This window comes from Scyliorhinus canicula, chromosome 2 (genome assembly GCF_902713615.1).
Source record: "Scyliorhinus canicula chromosome 2, sScyCan1.1, whole genome shotgun sequence".
Taxonomy (NCBI): domain Eukaryota; kingdom Metazoa; phylum Chordata; class Chondrichthyes; order Carcharhiniformes; family Scyliorhinidae; genus Scyliorhinus; species Scyliorhinus canicula.
In genome coordinates this window covers 139,057,148-139,076,664 of record NC_052147.1, presented here as the reverse complement: position 1 = coordinate 139,076,664, position 19,517 = coordinate 139,057,148, and the positions used below count along the sequence as shown (strand labels likewise).

Below are 19,517 nucleotides of genomic sequence, written 5' to 3'. Positions count from 1 at the left end.
CGGCTGTGGGACCTGAGGATTATTGGCCTCTGTGGCTCCATCTAGCTGGGGGAGGACCAGCTGCAGGCAGGAGTGCATACGTGGAAGCTATGTAACCCCACCCAGGAGGCACATATGAGCTCAGCAGACCGGATGATGCCCAAATAATGAGCGTGGACAAAACGCAAATTTTAATATATAACAGATTAGTTACTAGCTTGCATCACTGACAGAGCTTTGTGTTATGGATCATTACTGATATTTGATGTTTTAAAAGCCGTTGATGTCTTGGAATGAACCCCTCATCAATACTTTTTTTAAATTTGGTTATGGGACGTGACGTTGGTGGCTTATAGGGCATTTATTGCCCAGCCTTAAATGCCCTTGAGAATGCGCTTAAGAGTCAACTGCATTGTTTTGGATCTGGAGTCATGTGTAGGCCAGACCGGGTAAGGGAGGCAGATTTCCTTCCCTAAAATAGGTATTAGTGAACCAGATTGGCTTTTACGACAATTGTTTAGGTTTGTAATTCCATACTTCTATTGAGTTCAAAGTTCACCATCTGCCCTGGTGGGATTTTAACCCAGGTCCCCAGAGCATTACCCTGAGTCTCCAGATTACTAGGCCAGCGACAGTACCACAGTGCCACCGCCTCAGTCTCCATTTTGATTCCAGCCTCCTCCTTGCGATGCTGCCGAAGGAAGGCACAGCTATATCAATCTCCGGGGGCTTTGTTGTCATGTGGACAGCTGGATATGTGAAAGTTAGTATCCTCGAATGCTTCTATCACAGAATGAGGATGCCAATAATCATCGGCTGTGTGAACAGAGATCATGGCTGGTGACACTACGCTGCTCAGAGGCAGCGCTGAAACCAGTCACGTGTTAATGTGACGTCTTCAGGTGACCATCAGCAACATGTCAGGTGTTTTTTTAATTCTTCACACAGTTAAGGGAGAGGGGTCGCCTGCCTTTAATTTTGTGAGACACAAAATGTTTGGGGAATAGGAAGGAGGGGACAAAAGCCTTCCCCCCCCCCCCCCCCCCCCCCCCCCATCCACCGTTCATTTTGCCAGTGAACGATCCCTGCTGCCAAGGGAAATCTCTGTTCTCTGCTCAGGAAACTGGAATCTCAGGGAGGGATTGAACACCCCTTGGAGGCCACGGAGTGGGATAGCCCTGTAGTCAGGAGCAGGACATCTGTCACAAGGGCCAGGGAAGTTGGGTGTTTGTTGATTTTCCAGTGAAGCGTAAAAAATAACTAATCTCTCCTGTTTCCACACCTTCCCCACCTCATCCACCCCTCTTCTTCCACCACAGCAATCGATTCTCCATCAAATCTTCGATTCATCTCTACGACCCCCAGCAGCATCTTATTCACGTGGCAACAGCCTGCCGCCGAGATCACCGGCTACTTCATCACCTACAACGCCATGGGGGAGCGCCCACTGGAGCTCGACCCACAGCCAACAGACAAAGCCAAAGAAGCAATGATCACAGGTAAACTTGACCCCCACCCCCCACCTCACCCACTGTGATCGCAAATGCAAGGCGGCAGATCCTGGAGGTTTCCAGTTAGGTTCACACTCTGGGTTACATAGGTCAAAACCTTGAAGGGTGCTAAATTCTACTGAGTAGTTTAACAAAGCACTTAGTCCCAATTGGATTGACCACAGGCCCATGGCCTGCCATTTTCAGTAGGCCCAATTCTAAAAATACAATAGGAGCTCTTGTCATTGTATTGATAGGCTCTTTACCCATTTTGGTCACACATTATTTGATACGGTGGTCTCTCATTTCTATCCTACATTCGGGATGTGATCCTTCTGTTGTACGGAGAAAGCAATGAATCTGGGAATGTCCTACTCTGGGAGAGAAGGCTAAGGGAGATGTAATAATAATAATCTTTATTAGTGTCACAAGTCGGCTTGCATTAAAACTGCAATGAAGTTACTGTGACTAGTCCCTAGTCGCCACACTCCGGCACCTGTTTGGGTACACGGAGGGAGAATTCAGAATGCCCAATTCACCTAACAAGCACGTCTTTAGGGATCTGTGAAAGGAAACCGGAGCACCCAGAGGAAATCCACGCAGACACGGGGAGAACATGCAGACTCCGCTCAGGCAGTGACCCAAGCTGGGATTCGAAGCGGGATCTCTGCCGCACAGTCCAGCGCCGCCACAGTCGGTGGGTGGGAGCCGTTCCGTGGGCAGGAGGGGCTTTGGATTGGGACACTATTCACGACGCACTCTGCTGTTCTTGCTCATGTATTTGCTTTATTTGCTTTGTTTGGCCCTTTGTTCCGCATTGTAACCAATCACTGTTTGGTCGATGTACCATTTGCCAATGTACTCTGTTGATTATTCGTTTGTCTACTCTGTATGTACAGTGTACGTTCCTTCGGCCGCAGAAAAATACTTTTCACTGTACTTCAGTACATGTGACAATATAACAAATCAAATCACTTCAGCTAGAGCTGGGAGCTCTATGCTGCCTGGCTGCTAGTCTCCCGGAACAGGGAATCGGTGGTCATTTTGCGGCAGTTTTCCTGGCATAAAATGCCACCGTTTTCACACCGGCATGGGACTCACTCTCCAGAATGGAGAATCCAGCCCATCGTCTCACAAACGGGTAATCCATCCCGTTGGCTTTCATTTCCCCCAGGAAGTATCTAGAATAACTATTATTTTGAATGTTTTCAATTCAAAGGAAACTTTAAATGGCTGGGTGTTCTTCCCTCCCCTACAGGATTGCGGCCTGGAACTGAATATACCATCCTCATAAGAGCTGTTCATGACTCTCTAAAGAGTGAGCCACTGAGTGGGAAGGAAACCACAGGTAAGGCATCTCTTGCAATGAGTGAGAGGAAGACTGGACAGTTCAGTGCATCACACTCTCTTCATTTTGTTCAAGCTACTTTCTAACATCAACCTATGATGAAAGGCTGGACTGGCTAGGCTCGCATGAACTAGAGTTTAGAAGAGTAAGAGACGACTTGATTGAAATATATAAGATCCGGAGGGGTCTTGACATGGTAGATGTGGAGAGGATGTTTTCTCTCGTGGGAGAATCTAGAAGTAGTGGGTCACTGTTTAAAAATAAAAGTCACCCATTCAGGACAGGGATGATCATTTGTTTTCCTGACAGAGACAAAGGGTGGTTGAGGCAGAGTCATTGAATATCTTTAAGGCAATGATAAGCAAGGGGTTGAAAGGTTATAAGGGGTAGGCTGGAATGTGGGTTTGAGATTACAATCAGGTCAGCCATGATCTTATTGAATGGCAGGGCAGGCTCGAGGGGCCGAGTGGTCTAATGTGCGTGTTCGTAATAGTCTCGCGTGAGACTTTGTTGGAACCAATCGCAACTTAACATGAGACCATCGCTCTTCCTGTATTTTGTTTCGCTTGCGATAGGTCATAGCTGCGCTTACAAGGAAAGGGTGGGATTCAGAACGAAAGCCAGATGTTTGTACTTCAGAAAGGTACAGGGTTTAATCAACAAGACTGTTTTTCGGAGTTACCAGTGAGTTCCTAATAAAGGCATGGCTCCAGATTTAAGGCTGGTCTGGAATTCAGCTCACGGAGAATCATTTAACTGCCCATCTCTCTTCTTAGTCGAGGCTCAGGGTGGCAACGCCTCCCCCACTGTCTTTGAGGCATCTGACTTAGTAATGCTCACTCGTGGAATAGTTAACTCGCTAAAGCTTAGAATGAGAAATTTATTTGGAGTGGCTTTGAATGCTGCCATAACTTTGCATTGCAAACTGTTGGAAGAATTGCTGATAAATTTTGACAGGAAGTGTGCATGACTGATGAGTTTCTGTTGCAGGGACAGTTGCCATGCAAGAAGCAACTCATTTCAACATTTTGGCTAGCTTATGATATGTAGTTATCATTCTTTTATTGGGGTCAGAGTTTTGAGGATAGGACAGGAGCTGATGTACAAGATGGTTGAATGGTGAAGGAGGTTCTTGAGGCTCTGCAGCCTACTCCTGCTCCTTGTATTTTTCTCTGAGTTTTCCCAGGGTGCAGTTCTGCTCCCTTAGCATTGTGCCAACTTTCAGGTACCAACCCAGAGCAATGAGTGCCAGTTGGTAGGCGGTGTTACTTTGGGGACAGGGGGGCAGAATTCATCACACCCCTAGCATTCACTCCCTCCACCACTGACTCACAGTGGCAGCAGTGCGTACCATCTACAAGATGCGCTCCAGCAATTCGTAAAGGCTCCTTTGACAGCATTTTCCAAAACTGCAATCTCTACCATTGAGAAAGACAAGGGCAGCAGACACGTGGAAACACCATCACCTGTAAGTCCACCTCCAAGCCACTCACCACCCTGACTCGAATATATATTGCTATTGTTGGGTCAACACGGCGGCACACTGGTTAGCACCGCTGCCTCACAGTGCCAGGGACCAGGGTTTGATTCCAAAGATGTGCAGGTTAGGTGGATTGGCCATACAAAATTGCTCCTTGGTGTCCACGGTGTGTAGGTTAGGTGGGTTTGCGGGGGAGTGGGCCTGGGTGGGATGCTGTTTCAGAGGGTCGGTAGTGACCTGATTGACCGAATGGCCTCCTTCTGCACTGTAGGGATTTTATAGTTGGGTCAAAATCCTGGAACTCCCTCCCTGACAGCATTGTACCTACATCACATGGACTGCAGCAGTTCAAGGGCAATTAGGGATGGGCAAGAAATACTGGCACTGTCAACTACACCCCTGTCGAAGGGAGGAATTAAAAAGCAGTTGAGACTAATAAATGCTGTGGCCTACCTCTCCCAAGAAATTACCTGGAAGGAATAGGGGAAGGGCAGGCGTAACTTGCCAGTGACCGAGATAGTGAACTCTCAACTTATTTCGACAACCTGGGTTGACTGAACCCCCCCCCCCACCCTCCACCGCTGCTGTGTGTGCAGCCCCACCCTGACTGTGACTGAGCAACCCATACAGGTCCACATGGTTTATAGACCAACCTTCAACTGATCTGTAGGCAAGATGAGGAGAATTTATTTACTCAGCCAGTGCTTGTGACCTGGAATGGACTGTCTGTCTGAAAGGGCAGGGGAAGCAGATTCTATAGTAACTTCCAAAACAGAGAATATGAGGTGTACTTGGCAGGGCAAGTATTTGTAGGGGAAAGGGCACGGGTGTGGGCTTAACTGTAGGGTTTTCTCAATGGGGCAAAACAGACTCAACAGGCCGCTCAGCCTCCTGTGCAGTGAGATATTCTATAAGGTTAATTAATTGAAAGATCCATTGGAATGATGTTTTGTCAAGCTTGTTTTACATGTGGCCAAAAATACAGCTTGTTTATTAAGATGTGGTTGGGCTAGTTAGGTTTGAAGTGGAGTTTTTGAGTGCTTAAAAACAGTCGTAACAGTTCCCAAGTGTTCTCACTCAAAACATGCAGAGCAACCCCCCCCCCCCCCACCTCCATGAAAGCTAAAGTAATGTTGGACCATTCACGACAGCAGGCGCACGATTGAATGGCCAATGTCGGCTGAACCTTCCTGCTCGCTTCCGCCAGCATCAGTTTTCATCTTGGTGCGTCTCTGCTGCAATGCTGTAGGTGCTTCTGCACAGCTGGTGATGGTCAGAGGGTGTGCTGTATGTGATGGGGGTGCATAACGTTGCAAGCTGGTAACTGCGGCAAGTAATCGACTGACTGTTGGCGCGCTTTAACCCTGCTGTGCACAGCAACTAAAGAAAAAAATCTTTGACTTTGCTTATTAACGCCGCCAGCAAATCTTTAACCTGCCGCTGCTCTTCTGCTTTTCAAGCCCTCTTTCCACAGCTTGCTACTCTTTCCCCGCCTTTAAGCCAACAGCCCCAGAACCTGGATGCTCCCTCGGTTTTTGTCCAGTCAGAGTTGTCCTCGGGGTCTCGGTATGACGAGGGCAATGTTGTGCCGGTTTCAGGGCAGGAAGACGGCAAGAGGCCATCCATCGATTCTGGCAAAAAGCCAGGGGACTCCAAAGAGCTGTCCCCCACCGACCAGTTGACCTACCAACCCGGCGAGAAAACTGAAGGACCTCATGGCAAAACCCAAACCCCAACCTTCCACTCACAAGGAACGGAGTCCTTCGAAGGAGATCTTCCCAACGGGCCCGGGAACCAGCCAGAACTAACCGAAATCACCTCCTCGGGGGAGGTGCGACAGCCCAAGACCATCGTCTCCTGGACACCGACCATCGTAGCCTTGGAGTACCTGGTCACATGTAATCCCGTAGGCAACACGGATCAAACCTTCCAGGTAAACGGTTATCTCTCAATACACCAATTAGTGCTTTCTCTGGAAGGGTTGCCAAGCCTCCAGGATTATTCTGGTGCCTCCGGGAATTAAAGATTAACCAACTGCAGTACTTCAATTTATTAATTATAACTAAATTGCAGATGGCAGGGTGGGGGGAAAGAAGACTATTTGACTGTCATTTGGAGATCAGGAGGACTCCAGGAATCCTTTAAACCAGAGTTGGCAACCCAAATTGTGGATGTTAAGATAACAAGGGGAGATGTTGGGGTAGTGGTAAAGTCACTGGATTACTAACCCAGAGTCCCAGGCTAATGCTGTGGGGTCATAGGGACAGGTGTTCAAATCCCACCGAGGCCTCCGGTGGAATTTAAATTCAGTTAATAAATTTGGAACATGAAGCTAGACTCCGTAATGATGGCCGTGAAAACATAACCAATTGTTGTAAAATTCCTTTAGGGAAGGAAATGTGATGTCCTTACCTGGTCTGGACTACATGTGACTCCTGGCCCCACAGCATGTGAGGTTGACTCTCAACTGCCCCTCTGAAATCACCCAGGAATTCCACTCCGTTCAAGCGTGATTAGGGATGGGCAACAAATGCCAGCCTTGCCAGCGAAGCCCACATCCCACGAAAGAATCAAAATAATACTAGCTGGACCTTATCCTGTGTACAGCCATTACTCCTTTAACATGCAGAATTCCGGACAAATCAGTTGGTAATGGCCCATGGACTGGATGCTGATCATACTCGCGGCTGGTGCATTCGCTGAGAGAGGCCATGATGCCAACTGCAGGCAACAGAGTGACGATTAGTTAACTGACCTCTTCCTCTGCGCACCCCGGCCCCCCCACCACCCCAGACAGACTGTGGCTGGCAGAGTGCGCATCCAGTTCGGATACTTGCATCCAATGCATGCGGGTGACGTCCCCTCTATTGGGTAAATGGGAAATCTAGCTCCGGCTACAGCCCATATGGGATGGGTATTCTGAAGTTAATAGCCACCCGGAAGGAAATGAGAAGCCACCTCAAGGGACTCTTCCCGATGGACTTAGGCCTGAAGCCTGAACATCCATTATTGTTCAACAGGATGATAGGGTTTCCACTCATTTTTTGAGGATTACAATCCTCAGCCCCAGTCGATTTTTACAACGCAAAACACAATTCATTGCCATGGTGTTAAACAGATGCCTTGAGCTTGTGATTGAGCAACTTCAACCAGGCAAAGAGTTCAGCCCCGACTATGGCTGAATGACAATGAGCTCCCAAATTAGGAGCACAGAGTTCAAATTGCAGAATGGAAGGAGCATCTCGATTGGGACAGTCAATTCGATGATGGGGTGGCGTTGTGAAAAGGTCAATGGGAAATAGACAATAATGGGGCCATCTTCATCCCACTTGCGTGCTCAGGCTACACTAGTGATCCAACTGAGATCAATGAGCTCTCTCCAGGCCATGTCAAACTGGGACCCCAGGGCCTGATCTCACTACTAGGCCGAGCCCACTGAGCGATCCCAAAGCGGAACTCTCCCTCGCGCCTCTGAGGTTTAATCCTGTGCATTGAGGTGTTTTTCGCAAGCCCCCCCTCATCATGGGTTGCAATGATCCAGAAACCACCCCACCCCCACCCAGGAAAGGGTAGCTGTTCTCGAGAATGAGAGGGGAGTTGCAGAGAAGTTCTAGTTGACCTTGTCCATTCTCACTTCTAGCTTCGGGTACCAGGAACCTCCACGTATGCCGTGCTGCCTAACCTTGTGTCAGGGGCAAAGTACAACATTCTCGTCGAGGCTCTGGATGGGACAGGGAAGCGGAAAGTTCTGCAGGACGTCATCACTGTGGGAAATTCCTGTAAGTAGCACTTTTTGTTGTCACAAGCCAGCCAAATTTCCAAATGTCCGTTCGTACATGGCAGCTCCTCTACAGTTTGGGGGCATTAATAATTCTGTCTTTCCACATCCCCCACCTTACCTCAGTGGGTCCGTCTGTCCGCTACCCAGAACCAACCCTCCCTTCACTGGGGCCAGTTCTCCTCCGGCAAACCCAACCCTCTCGCCAACGCACCAAAGCCACCTCCCCTCTACCCTACCACCATCATCTTACTTTCAGACCCAAAGGAGAACGGCTGAACTTGCGGTCCCCAGGGAGACTCTGTTTCTACACACCCGAGGCTCTGCTGGGCATTTGGTGGCACTTTTCATTTGATAAAGCAACTGGGACCGTCCCAGTGAGCGTGGCTGCCCTTGAGCTACTGGTTATCGGAGAAAAGAATGGGCAAGGGGGTAACATTCAGCGACCCTGTAATGAAAAAGGAATTTATTGAACCCATCACCAATCAGTACCCCTATCTGCTGGATCCTCTACAACAACAACTTGCATTTATGTACCACCTCTAATGTATCAAAATATCCCAGAATTCTTCACAGGAGGCCCAATAAATGAACATTTGGCCGAGCTGCCTGAGGAAATGTAGACAAGTGGCCCAGAACTTGATTGGAGGGGTAGGCTTTAAGCAGCTACTTGGAGCTGGAAAATGGCAGAGACGTTTTGGGAGGGAATGCCAGAGCCGAACATCTTGACAGACCTGAATGTGGAAGAGCTGAAATGGCTGGGTGTTGGTGTCAGGAGCTCATGGAGGACTGTGGGGTTGGGGGAGGAAACTAGAGAGAGGGGGTGTGATTCTCAAGCCTCGTTGCGCTCAAGCAAAACAAGGCCGGTGAATAACGGGAGAGTCGAAAAACGAGAACTGCACCAGGCGTCAAACAGTTTGCGACGCAACCAACCCATTTCCATAGGCGAAATCGGGATCTCACAGTAGCGTGGTGAGAAACCAATTATCACCACTTAAGCCCTATTTCTATACAATTAATGGGAGCCACCCTATGGCTTCCCATGATGGTCACACTGGCGCCAATTAGTACTCCTTTTGACGAACGTGTAGCTGGCGAAAGGGCTTTTGCGGGGAGCCGAGGAGGTGAGTAGCCATATTTGCTCACAGGCAAAGAACCCAGGGAGCTGGGTTTGCTGCTGAGTGCTCGGCAGTGGGGTGGGGACTTTCGGTGGGGGTGAGCCGCCATGGGAGGGGAGACACTGGGTAGGGGCGTGGCAACCGCGCATGGCAACCCCTGGATTGTGAAACCCGTTCTGCAGCAACCCTAGACCCTGCCTGTCTGACCCACCTACAATAGCCCCCACCCTCTCCCAATGCCGTACAGATATTGAACGCTATGGATGGTATTTTGGACCCCACAGAACTCTCTCTAGTGGTGCTGCTTCCAGGCCGAGCGGCCTGATGCCAGAGATGGCGACAGCAGCACTGTTTGCGGATTCTCAAGGTGGCAACCCATGGGCCGGACTCCGCCCCACACCCGGAGGACCTGGCCACCCATCAGGCCAGGGAGGGACCCAGAGGGGGAGGCCAGCAACAGCCCAGGGTGTACAGGCGTTGCTGGTCATTCGAGCAGATAATGGATGGTGCGGCACCTGTGCCCTGTCTTCACGACGTGGAACCACGTGGAGGAGGAGGACACCTACTCCCGGTGGTCATCAAGATCACTGCAGCCCTGAACTTCTGTGCCTCAGGATCCTTCCAGGACTCGAGCGGGGACCTGTGTGGCATCTCTCCCAGGTCACGGATGTCCTGTTTGCCCGGGCAGAAAACCCTATCAAGCCGAACAGGATGCCCGGGCAGCAAGATTTTCTGCCATCACCGGGATGTCCCAGGTCCAGGGGTTGATAGACTTCACGCATGTCATCCTACATTCACCGGCCATCTGGGAGTGCCCTACAGTAACAGGAAGGGGTTCCACTCCCTGAACATACAGCTCATGTGAGACAACCACATGAAGATCATGCATGTGTGCGCACGCTTCTCGGGGCGTGTGCACGACAGCTACATCCTGGGGCAATCAGGTCATCCCCGGTCTCTTTGAGGAGAACCCCAGGATGGGCGGCGGGCTCTTGGGGGATAAGGGGTACCCGCTGAGGACCTGCCTAATGGCGCCAGTATGGAGGCCGTAGAGCTAAGCGGAGACCCGATAAAATGAGGCCATGTGACCACCTGGGTTGTCATTGAGCGGTGCATCGGACTGCTCAAAATACGGTTTCGATGCCTCGACTGCTCCAGTGGTCGCTCCTGGGGGGGGGGTCGCCCGCATTGTGGTGGTCTGCTGTGTCCTCCACAACCTGGAACAACAGCGGGGCGACGTGCTGGAGGCTGGTGATGAGGAACATGTGGCCACCGAGGAGGATGATGAGGTGGCGCCGGACCAGCAGGGGCTGGAGGGGGATCCCAGGGAAGACCCGGAGGACCAGCCGGAGGCCGCAGGACAGGCGGAAGCGGCGAGGTCCGGCAAGCCCGGAGGGCCAGGCAGGCCCTCATACTTGCCCGATTCACTTAGGATGTTGCCTTGTACATCGTCGATGCCTTACCCACTCCCATTTCCCACCCGCCCAGGTTATGCTCTGCAGTGCCTTGGCCTTTAGCCGCAAGGCCAGAGGCCTCAGCAATGCCCACCTGCAATTGGAACAAGCTCTGCAGCGCCTCAGCCATTCCCATCTGAAAGCGGGACAATTCCCACAGCATCTCATCAAGATCAGCCTGGTACTGGGTCACATCCCCCAGCAAGGTGAACATTCTGCCGAGATCCTCAGCCAGGGCCATCACCGACTGGTGACGCCTTGGACACCTTAACTTTTAAAAAAATACCCAATTCATTTTTTCCAATTAAGGGGCAATTTAGCGTGGCCAATCCAGCTAACCTGCACATCTTTGGGTTGTGGGGGTGAAACCCACGCAGATGCGGGGAGAATGTGCAAACTCCAAATGGACAGTGACCCAGGGCCGGGATTCGAACCCGGGTCCTCAGTGCCATAGGCAGCAATGCTAACCACTGTGCCACGTGCCGCCCCAGTTGGACACCTTCACTAATGGTGCCGAAGGTGTGCACCAGGCTCTCCACTGTGATTGCCACCCCAGCAGTGTTGGCCTCGGTGCCACGCATTGCCAGCCACATCTCCTGTTGACGTAGAGTCTGGGACCCCTCCAATCGACTATGGACCTGCTGGAGGGTCGCTGACATCGCCCTCTGATTATCCCGACCACACCCTATCGTCTACATCAGCTCCGGTTAACCCTGTACCAGAGGCTCAGCAAGGAACCAGCTGGGTGCTGGAATCCAGCAGCCCTCCGACTGCCATCTCGCCTGTGGGTTCCTGCCTCCACCTGATGTGCATCAGCATCTGTGTGCTGCTCACCAGATTGTGCCCCAGAAGCCTGACAAATGTTTTCCACTGGGGTGCATGTATTTGCGCTGGTGGATGGTGGGGATGATAGCTGTGACGCCTCGATTGTATCTTCCTCGGAGCTCTCCTCCGAGGTGTTCTCCTGGGAGACTGGAGAGGGCGCCTCCCGGGATGGGTTGGCTCCGGCGGCTGGAGGTCCTGCGGGAGAATGAACATGTGGTCAGTGGGAGGAATGGGCAATAATAACTCACGTTTGAGAGGTCCTACGGGTGGAGCCCGGTGGTTCCTCACCTCTGTGGCATCCGCTACCTCTGTCACCTCCAGGGCCCCTTCCTCGAAAGAGATGAGGATTCTTAATTCCAGCACTCTGCCACCAGTCTGGGCCCTCTCCTGGGGATTATGGGTGAGCTTCTTCTGCGGAGACACAGAGAGGGCATTATTAGCTGCACGTGTGGTTCCCAGTGGTGGGTGTGAAGGAAGGGTTGGTGTGGGGTGTTGAACGGAGAGGGGTGTGAAGGGAGGGTTGGGATCTGTATGGGGAGTTGGGGGAGGTGGATGCTTGAATGGGGACAGAAAGGTCTTGGTTTGTGAGGGGAATGAGGGGGAAGTGACGTTGGCGTCAACTCACCCATGCTGCCACCTGTGTAAGTCGTTGACCTTCTTAGGCACTGGAGGCCAGTCCTCCTGGTCACACTCACCCAGCTTACAGCCGCCACCACTGCATCCCAGGCAGCACTGGCTGCCCTGTGGCTCACCCTCTGGTTCCCTCAGGGGTTTAGGACATCTCTCAACCGCATCTAGGAGCCTCCCTGGGTCTGCATCGCTGAAATCTTGGGGCTGGTCTTCTCGGCGTCATGGCTGCGAGCTGATGGGTTGGCTGTGCAAGTGCTGTTTAAGTGCTGCTTGGCCTTGTTAGCAGGGGGTCTGGCTAGCGTGGTCCTGGTGAATAAACTGGCGAGCCTTCATTTGCGGCAGGAAGCCCGTGGGGCCTCGTCAAGTGAACCAACTAATGCTGAAGAGCATTGCCGGCCTCACTGGGCCGAGCATCAGGAAGCTCGCGACATATCTTTCTGGAGAATCGCACCCAGGGAGTGTAAAGGTCATGGAGCGATCCAAACACAATGACCGGAATACTCCAGCCCCCCCCCCCCCCCCCCAATCAGGATCTCCCAGTCCCACTGAACGTTTGAATGGCATTTTCCAGTTCCGCCCCTGCCCGTCAAGTGCTAGGTAATTCCACCCAATGGTTGAGGATTTTAAATACAAGAGCAACTCGGCGGAGTTTGAAGTTTGTGCATCTGTGATGTGCGCATTGGGAGCTTAACTGCGTGACAGTTATAACCGAAGAGCTGGGCCTATGCCTGTCTCCTTCATGTGAATTAGTGCTGAGAACGCTGGCCTGTGCGAGCTGTTCACCAGTCCCCCGATTCTGCTTGTCCAGTGAAGCTGACTGAGGCGCACACTCGAGTCACAGCATGCACCACTGAGGAGCAAATATTTACCAACTTGTCGTCTTGTTTACACGTGGGGCAGTCAGGCAGTAGACAGTAGAAGCCTTTTAATTCTTCAGTCAATATGGATTAGCCCAGGGCTAATAAACTAACCACAGGAGCAATGTTGAGAGATGGGTGGGTCTACCCATGTGAAAGAATCCCTTGTGATTCGGACTGCTGCATATGCTGGTATAGCGGGTGATTAGCAGAAAAGGCTGCCCCTCCCCTCAGCAACAGAGAATTCATTACTTCCTAATAAAGCTCTGTTCACTTAAGATTCTGCAACATCCTGCCACCCAACATGGGCACCATTCCCACTGTGGAGGTGCTCTACTCTGATGAAGGAGGTTGCATTCCTTGGGCACAAAATCCTCTTTACCCCTTCCACTGTAGCACTGAGGGAATGCTGCATTGTCAAGAGGTGCCAGCTGTTCTGGAGGAGGCTTCAAACGCAAGACCCAGCCTGCCCTCTCAAGTGGACCGTAAAATACCCCAAAGCACCACTTGAAAGCGGTGCAGAAGAGTTCTCCCCACAGCGTGCTGACCAATAGCTATCGCCCATTAGCATCATTAAATGACAGGGAGCTGTTGGCATGGTGGTAACACTTTTAGACCAGTGTTGGGACGTGGGTTCAAAACCCCACAGTGGCAGCTGGCCCAATTTAAATTCAACATACACCTTGAAATGAAAGCTATTCGCTGTGACCGCCAAACTGTTGCTAAAAACCCAACTGGTTCCCGAATGTCCTGGAGGGAAGTGAAATCTGCCTTCCTCACCGGACCTGGCCTACATCTGACTCCCCAGACTCACAGCAATGTGGTGGACAGCCTGAGGAAAGTGGAAGTGTTCAGATCATGAGTTCCGAAAACAATGGCCAGAATTTCCCGCCACTCACTTCATTTAAAAAAAATGTATTTTATTACAAACATATATCAAAACAAGTTACAGCGAATAATCACCCCAGGAAACATACTTCCCAACCATCAACTATACAATCTGGACCGATTCCCCCCCATTTTCACCCACAACCCCCCTGAAGAGCCCCTTAGCTCATACTTTATCTTCTCTAATCGCAGGAAGTCGTACACATCACCCAACCAAGCCGTTACCCCCGGTGGCGGTGCCGACCGCCAGTCCAGCAACATTCGGCACCGTGCAATCAGAGAGGCAAAGGCCACGACATCGGCCTTCCTCCTCTCCATGAGCTCCGGCTTCTCTGAAACCCCGAATACGCCATCAAAGGATTCGGGTCCACCTCCTCCTACACTATCCTGGCTAGGACCGCGAACACTCCCGCCCAGAATCTTCCAAATTTTCATTAACCCCATAACATGTGCGCTTGATTCGCTGGCCCCCGCCCACACCTCTCACGCTCATCTGCTACCCCCTGAAAGAGCCCACTCATTCTCGCCCGAGTCATATGCACCCTGTGCACCACCTTAAACTGTATCAGGCTCACCCTTGCACAAGAGGAGGTCCCACTTACCCTACGCAGTGCCTCACTCCATACTCACCGATTGATCTCCCCATCCCAACTCCACTTCCCATTTCTCCTTGATCTTCACCACCCGCTCACCTTCCTGCTCCCCCAGCCACTTGTATATATCCCCAATTCTTCCCTCCCTTTCCATATCCGGAAGCAGCAGTCACTCCAGCACGGTGTATCCCGGAAACCTAGGGAGCCCCATCCAGACCTTTTGTGCAAAGTCCTTAACCTGTAGATACCTGAACTCACTCCCCCTCGACAGCTCTACCCTCTCCCTGAGCTCCTCCAGACTGGCGAACCCTTTTTCGAAATGCAGATCCCTCACCTTGACCCACTATCCATCCCCATGGCTCAAACCCATGATTCTCGCACAGCGGCGTTAGCACCCTTCTACCCTAAAATGCCTCCTCAACTGATTCCATATCTTCACCATGGACTGCACCACCGGCCTCCGAACGTCACCCATAATTCCACCAGGTGGAGCACCCCAAACCTGATCTGCCGCCGGTACAGCACCACCGTGGCCTTGTTGAAGCTTGCCCGCCGCTTTGCTAACTCGGCTCCGATGTCCTGATAAATTTGGATGTTATTCCCCTCCCAGTAGCAGGTATGCTTCTCCCAGGCCCATCGCAGAATCTTCTCTTTCTCTACAAATTTGTGGAGTCTCACGATCACCGCCCGCGGTGATTCCCCAGCTCTAGACTTCTGCCTCAGGGACCTATGTGCTCAGTCCACTTCAGGAGCCATATCTAGCACTCCTTCTGCCACCAACCCCACAAGCATCTTCAAGACGTACCTCGTGGCATTCACACCTTCCACTCCTTCAGGCAGGCCCACTATTCACAAATTCTGCCTTCTCGAGGCATTCTGCTGCTCCTCAACCTTTGCCTTCAATGTTTTACAGAGGTCTCTGAGGAGCCCCACCACCACACGATCGCTGTGATCCGAGATCACTCCTTCAATCTCCCGAATTTATGACCCCTGCACCTCCAAACACTCCTGTACCCGTTCCAAAGAACTCTTCAGGGGTGTCCCACTTCTTCAATAGCCTTTGCGCAATCTTCCTGTATTTGTTCCCTCTGCTGCTGGAATTCAGCTTTAATAAAGGCCATCAAGTCAAGTTGAAGACTTCCAGCTTGCATCAGCCCTTCTCCCGCCTCCATGTTTAAACTGGCTGTTGCTGTTACACAAGCCTGTTCCAACTTTTCAGCCAAATCTCTCAGTTTTCTGCCGGGTCTGGTAACCAGCAGACATACCACTCCCAGGGGAAACTACTCCTCCCTACATTCACCTACGTCTTTTCATTAAAATTCTACCCAGTATTGGGGAAAAAGAGCTCTTTTTTGTGCCTTCAAGCAGGAAGCGAATGGTCACACCTGTGTGTGACCACTCACTCCATGGTCTAACACCAGAAGTTCCGCCACTCACTTCAAGGGGCAACATCCCATGAAAGAATAAAAGGATTAAAAACCGATTATCTGCTCTTGATCTCAATGTCGGACATTACTGTGGGCTGCATTCGTTTCTAAAATATATTTCAAAAAAGGGACTTTGCTGGTTCTGATGTGCTTTGGGACCTGTTGAAAAGGCGCCATTTTGGGACAGGCTCTACTTCTTAGTTCCTTGATTCCCACAGTCATGTCCCTATCCACCTGTTCAGCACTGGCTAAGAGGCTGCTCTCTTGGTTCTGCTGAATTCAAATCTCCCCCTCTCCCTGAATCAAGCTCGTTCAGCTCCTGCCTCTGACATTACACCAGCCGTGGAGTTGGGAGCGGGAGTGGCAACAGTAAGGCTCGTTAGAGGTAACCTGGCGGCAGCTAGGACTTCCCTTCTCAACAATGTACATTTATACAGCAGGCCTGACAGGATCAGTAGAGAGAGAAACAAGAATTAACGTTGTGAGTCCATGTGACTCTCCTTCAGAGCAGAAGAGGGATAGAAATGGGGGGAGGGGGGGGGGGGGTGGGAGGAGATGAAGCAGATGGCATTAAAGACTAAAGGTGCTGATAGTGGTTTTTAACATTATCATTACCACTCCCTTTGTTTAATGTCCCTGACGTCTTTGGCAATCTCTCCTGAGCGCCCACCTATCCCTGACTTTCTGATCTACTCCACTTTCCCCTCCAACCACAAAATCCATCACGTTTCTCCCTCTCCTCTGCTCCGAAGACGAGTCATACGAACTTGACACATTAACTCTGTTTCTGCCTCCACAGATGCTGCAGAGTTTCCCCAGCACTTTGGTCGTTTTTATTTCAGATTTCTGGCATCCATGGTATTTTGCTTTTACATTTATATAGCCCCCTTTTACAATTGAGTCTGTTGTTACTCTGTGGGAAACAGTTTGCACTCAGCAAGATCTCAGGAACCATAATGTGAGAGTGACCAATTAATATGCTTTTTAGACTTTGGCATAAATGTTGACCAGAAAGCCAGGGAGAACTCCAGAATAAGAGGAGAGAGTTGTATTGGACTTGAAAAGGAGAACTCTGTTTCTCGCTCCAAAGATCCTGCCAGACCTACTGAGTTTTTCCAGAATTTTCTGATCTAATCTATGCCAGGCAGAGCGCCCTTGCCCTTCTTCACAGTAGTGCCACTGAAGAGGGCAGACGGGGCTGATTGATTGCACCCCCAAGAATGCAACACATTTCCAATACTGCACTGGGAAAATCAGCCTGGATCTTGCGCTCCGCTGTCTTGAGTTTGACTTGAAGCCACAATCATCCGACTGATGAGACAGGAGTCGCTGCAGCAGGGAGTGGAGGGCTTTGGATTTTAAACCGAGAGTTTGGTCGAGGCCAAAATGTTGGGATCTTTCCATCTTATTGAGGCTGTTCTTTGTTTTTAACCTGCAGCTCCTGAAACCTCAACCATCATCTCTGATGGGTCCTGCTTTGACACCACGACAAATACCCACTACACCATCGGCCAGGAATGGGAGCGAATGTCCGAAAGTGGCTATAAACTGTGGTGTCGATGCGCTGGCTATGGGAGTGGTCATTTCAAGTGTGAATCATCTAGTGAGTAGTTTGCTGCATTTTATCCCTTTCCCTACAATCCCAAACTCCTCTACTCATTACTCCAAACCCTTTCCTCGTTACTCCAAACCCCATTCTCCACAATCTCAAATCCCTCTCTCTATTACCACAAACTTCTCTCCTCGTTATCTCACCCCCTCCCCTCCACTGTCACAGATCCTCCTCCCATTATCCCAACCCCTTTCCCAACTATCCCTGATCCCGCTTCCCATTATCCCAATTCCATTTCTTTCCACAAATGTCTCTCACCATGCTTCAGAGACAATGAGCGCGATTTATTGGCTTTGTTGCGCCCAACTTGGTGACATGACGAAGCCATTGAATATCGCAAGAAGCCTGTCGCGAGATTCGAATGCTTGAGACATCTCGGGAGATTAAACGTCGCGAGACGTCACAATCAGGATTCCGTCCTGCTGGGTGAGATCCAGATCAACAAATTTAAATGAGCCATTAGGATTCTCCCAGTGCCCGGGAACTAATGGCCTCCGCAGCAAGACCTCACCTGGGGGGTTCACAAGGTCATTGGAGACCCCTGGGTGGTCGGGGACAGGGTAGGGTGGCTCCTGGCTCTCCCTCTGGCATCCAGGCACCTTGGCATGCTGGTAGTGCCAAGGTGCCTGGATGGCACTGGCAGTGTCATTGCCAGGGAGCCCAGGTGGCATTGCCAGGGTGGCACTGCCAAGGGTCTGGGCTTGTTCGGGGCCATGCCCAAGAAAGGGGGAATGAGGCTGGGGGGGGGGGGGGGGGGTGGGTGTGTATGAAGACACCTCATAAAGGCTGGATTGGGGGTGGGGAGGCCTGAAAAGCAGGGTGGCCCTCAGCAACCTTATAGCGAGGTGTCCTCACTTGGGGTGGGGGGTGTGGTGGTATGGGGTAATGCTCATGTTGGGTGGGGGATCCTCGAGTTAATTTAGAGATTGGGGCAGCCTTTCAAAATGTCCGCCCGATCTCTGAGGGCTGGACTCGCCGGCGGGTTCAGCTCCACAGTGATGACAATATTCTTAAGTGTGGGCTTGACCAGGGAGAAACTCCACAAGGCCCCAAAAAATTATTTGTGTGGTTGAATAGCAGTGTGGATCTCAAAAGGCCAGCGAGAAACACCCGCCAAACCCACCCAAAATTACACTTAGGAATTTTTGGGTTAAATTCCATCCAATGTTTCTAGAGGAAGAGCTGAAATGAATAAGCACGGCTGGGGTACATTGTTCTCTCCTGCACCCTCTCTCTCACATGGCCAATCCGAGCTCGCCAGACCCAGCCTGCACTCACCTGACTTTAGGTGACCGCTTGATGTGTGACAATGGTCACATGGGAAAACTGCCTGTCTAGGGGCGGCACGCTAGCTAGCCCTGGGCTTGATTCCAACCTTGGGTAACTGTGTGGACTTTGTGCGTTCTCCCCTTGTCTGCATGGGTTTCCTCCCGCTGTCCCAAGGTGTGCAGATTAGGTGGATTGGCCATGCTAAATTGCCCCTTAGTGTCCAAAGGTCGGGTGGGGTTACAGGAATAGGGCAGGGATTGGGCCTGGGTGGGTTGCTCTTTCAGAGGGTCAGTGCAGACTTGATGGGCCGAATTGCCTCCTTCTACTTATGCAGGGATTCTATGATTCTGGTTAGAATATGGGTAATTGGAACATTAGACAAAAAGCAAATGTCGCCTAATGTTGGAACGATCTTCAAACGCATTTAAGATGCACAAGCGTAGGGACTGTCCTCCCACGGTTTTGGGTATATTGAAAACCATGTGACAGCATAAGCGGAATCATCCATTTTTTCTTCTAAGTGTAAGAACCTGTAACATCAGCTTTCCAGAGATTGGGGTGACTTTTAAAAGGACAACCCAATCTCTGGTAAAAAAAAACAAGAGCCCCCCCCCCCCCCCATGGGGATGCCCCCACAAATGGGGAACCACACATACACGGGGACTACCCCGGGAGAACCCCAGAGGACCCCTGCACCGGGCACTGCCTGGCCATGTCCCTCTTCCCCATGGGGGTTGTACTTAGCTGTGTGCCCCAGGCATAGTCTCTT

The 19,517-nt window shown here is 51.1% G+C and overlaps 1 protein-coding gene across 3 annotated transcripts in view; it reads left to right on the top strand.

Annotated features, from left to right (window-relative positions):
* Nucleotides 1-19,517, top strand: part of LOC119958607 (fibronectin-like) — a 136,352-nt gene that overhangs the window by 105,759 nt on the left and 11,076 nt on the right. For all 3 annotated transcript variants that reach the window (XM_038787098.1, XM_038787090.1, XM_038787106.1), the window contains 5 exons: nucleotides 1,299-1,478; nucleotides 2,728-2,817; nucleotides 5,896-6,230; nucleotides 7,938-8,076; nucleotides 17,306-17,470. In XM_038787098.1, coding sequence (XP_038643026.1) covers nucleotides 1,299-1,478; nucleotides 2,728-2,817; nucleotides 5,896-6,230; nucleotides 7,938-8,076; nucleotides 17,306-17,470 — 909 coding nt within the window. The remainder of the gene's footprint in view (nucleotides 1-1,298; nucleotides 1,479-2,727; nucleotides 2,818-5,895; nucleotides 6,231-7,937; nucleotides 8,077-17,305; nucleotides 17,471-19,517) is intronic.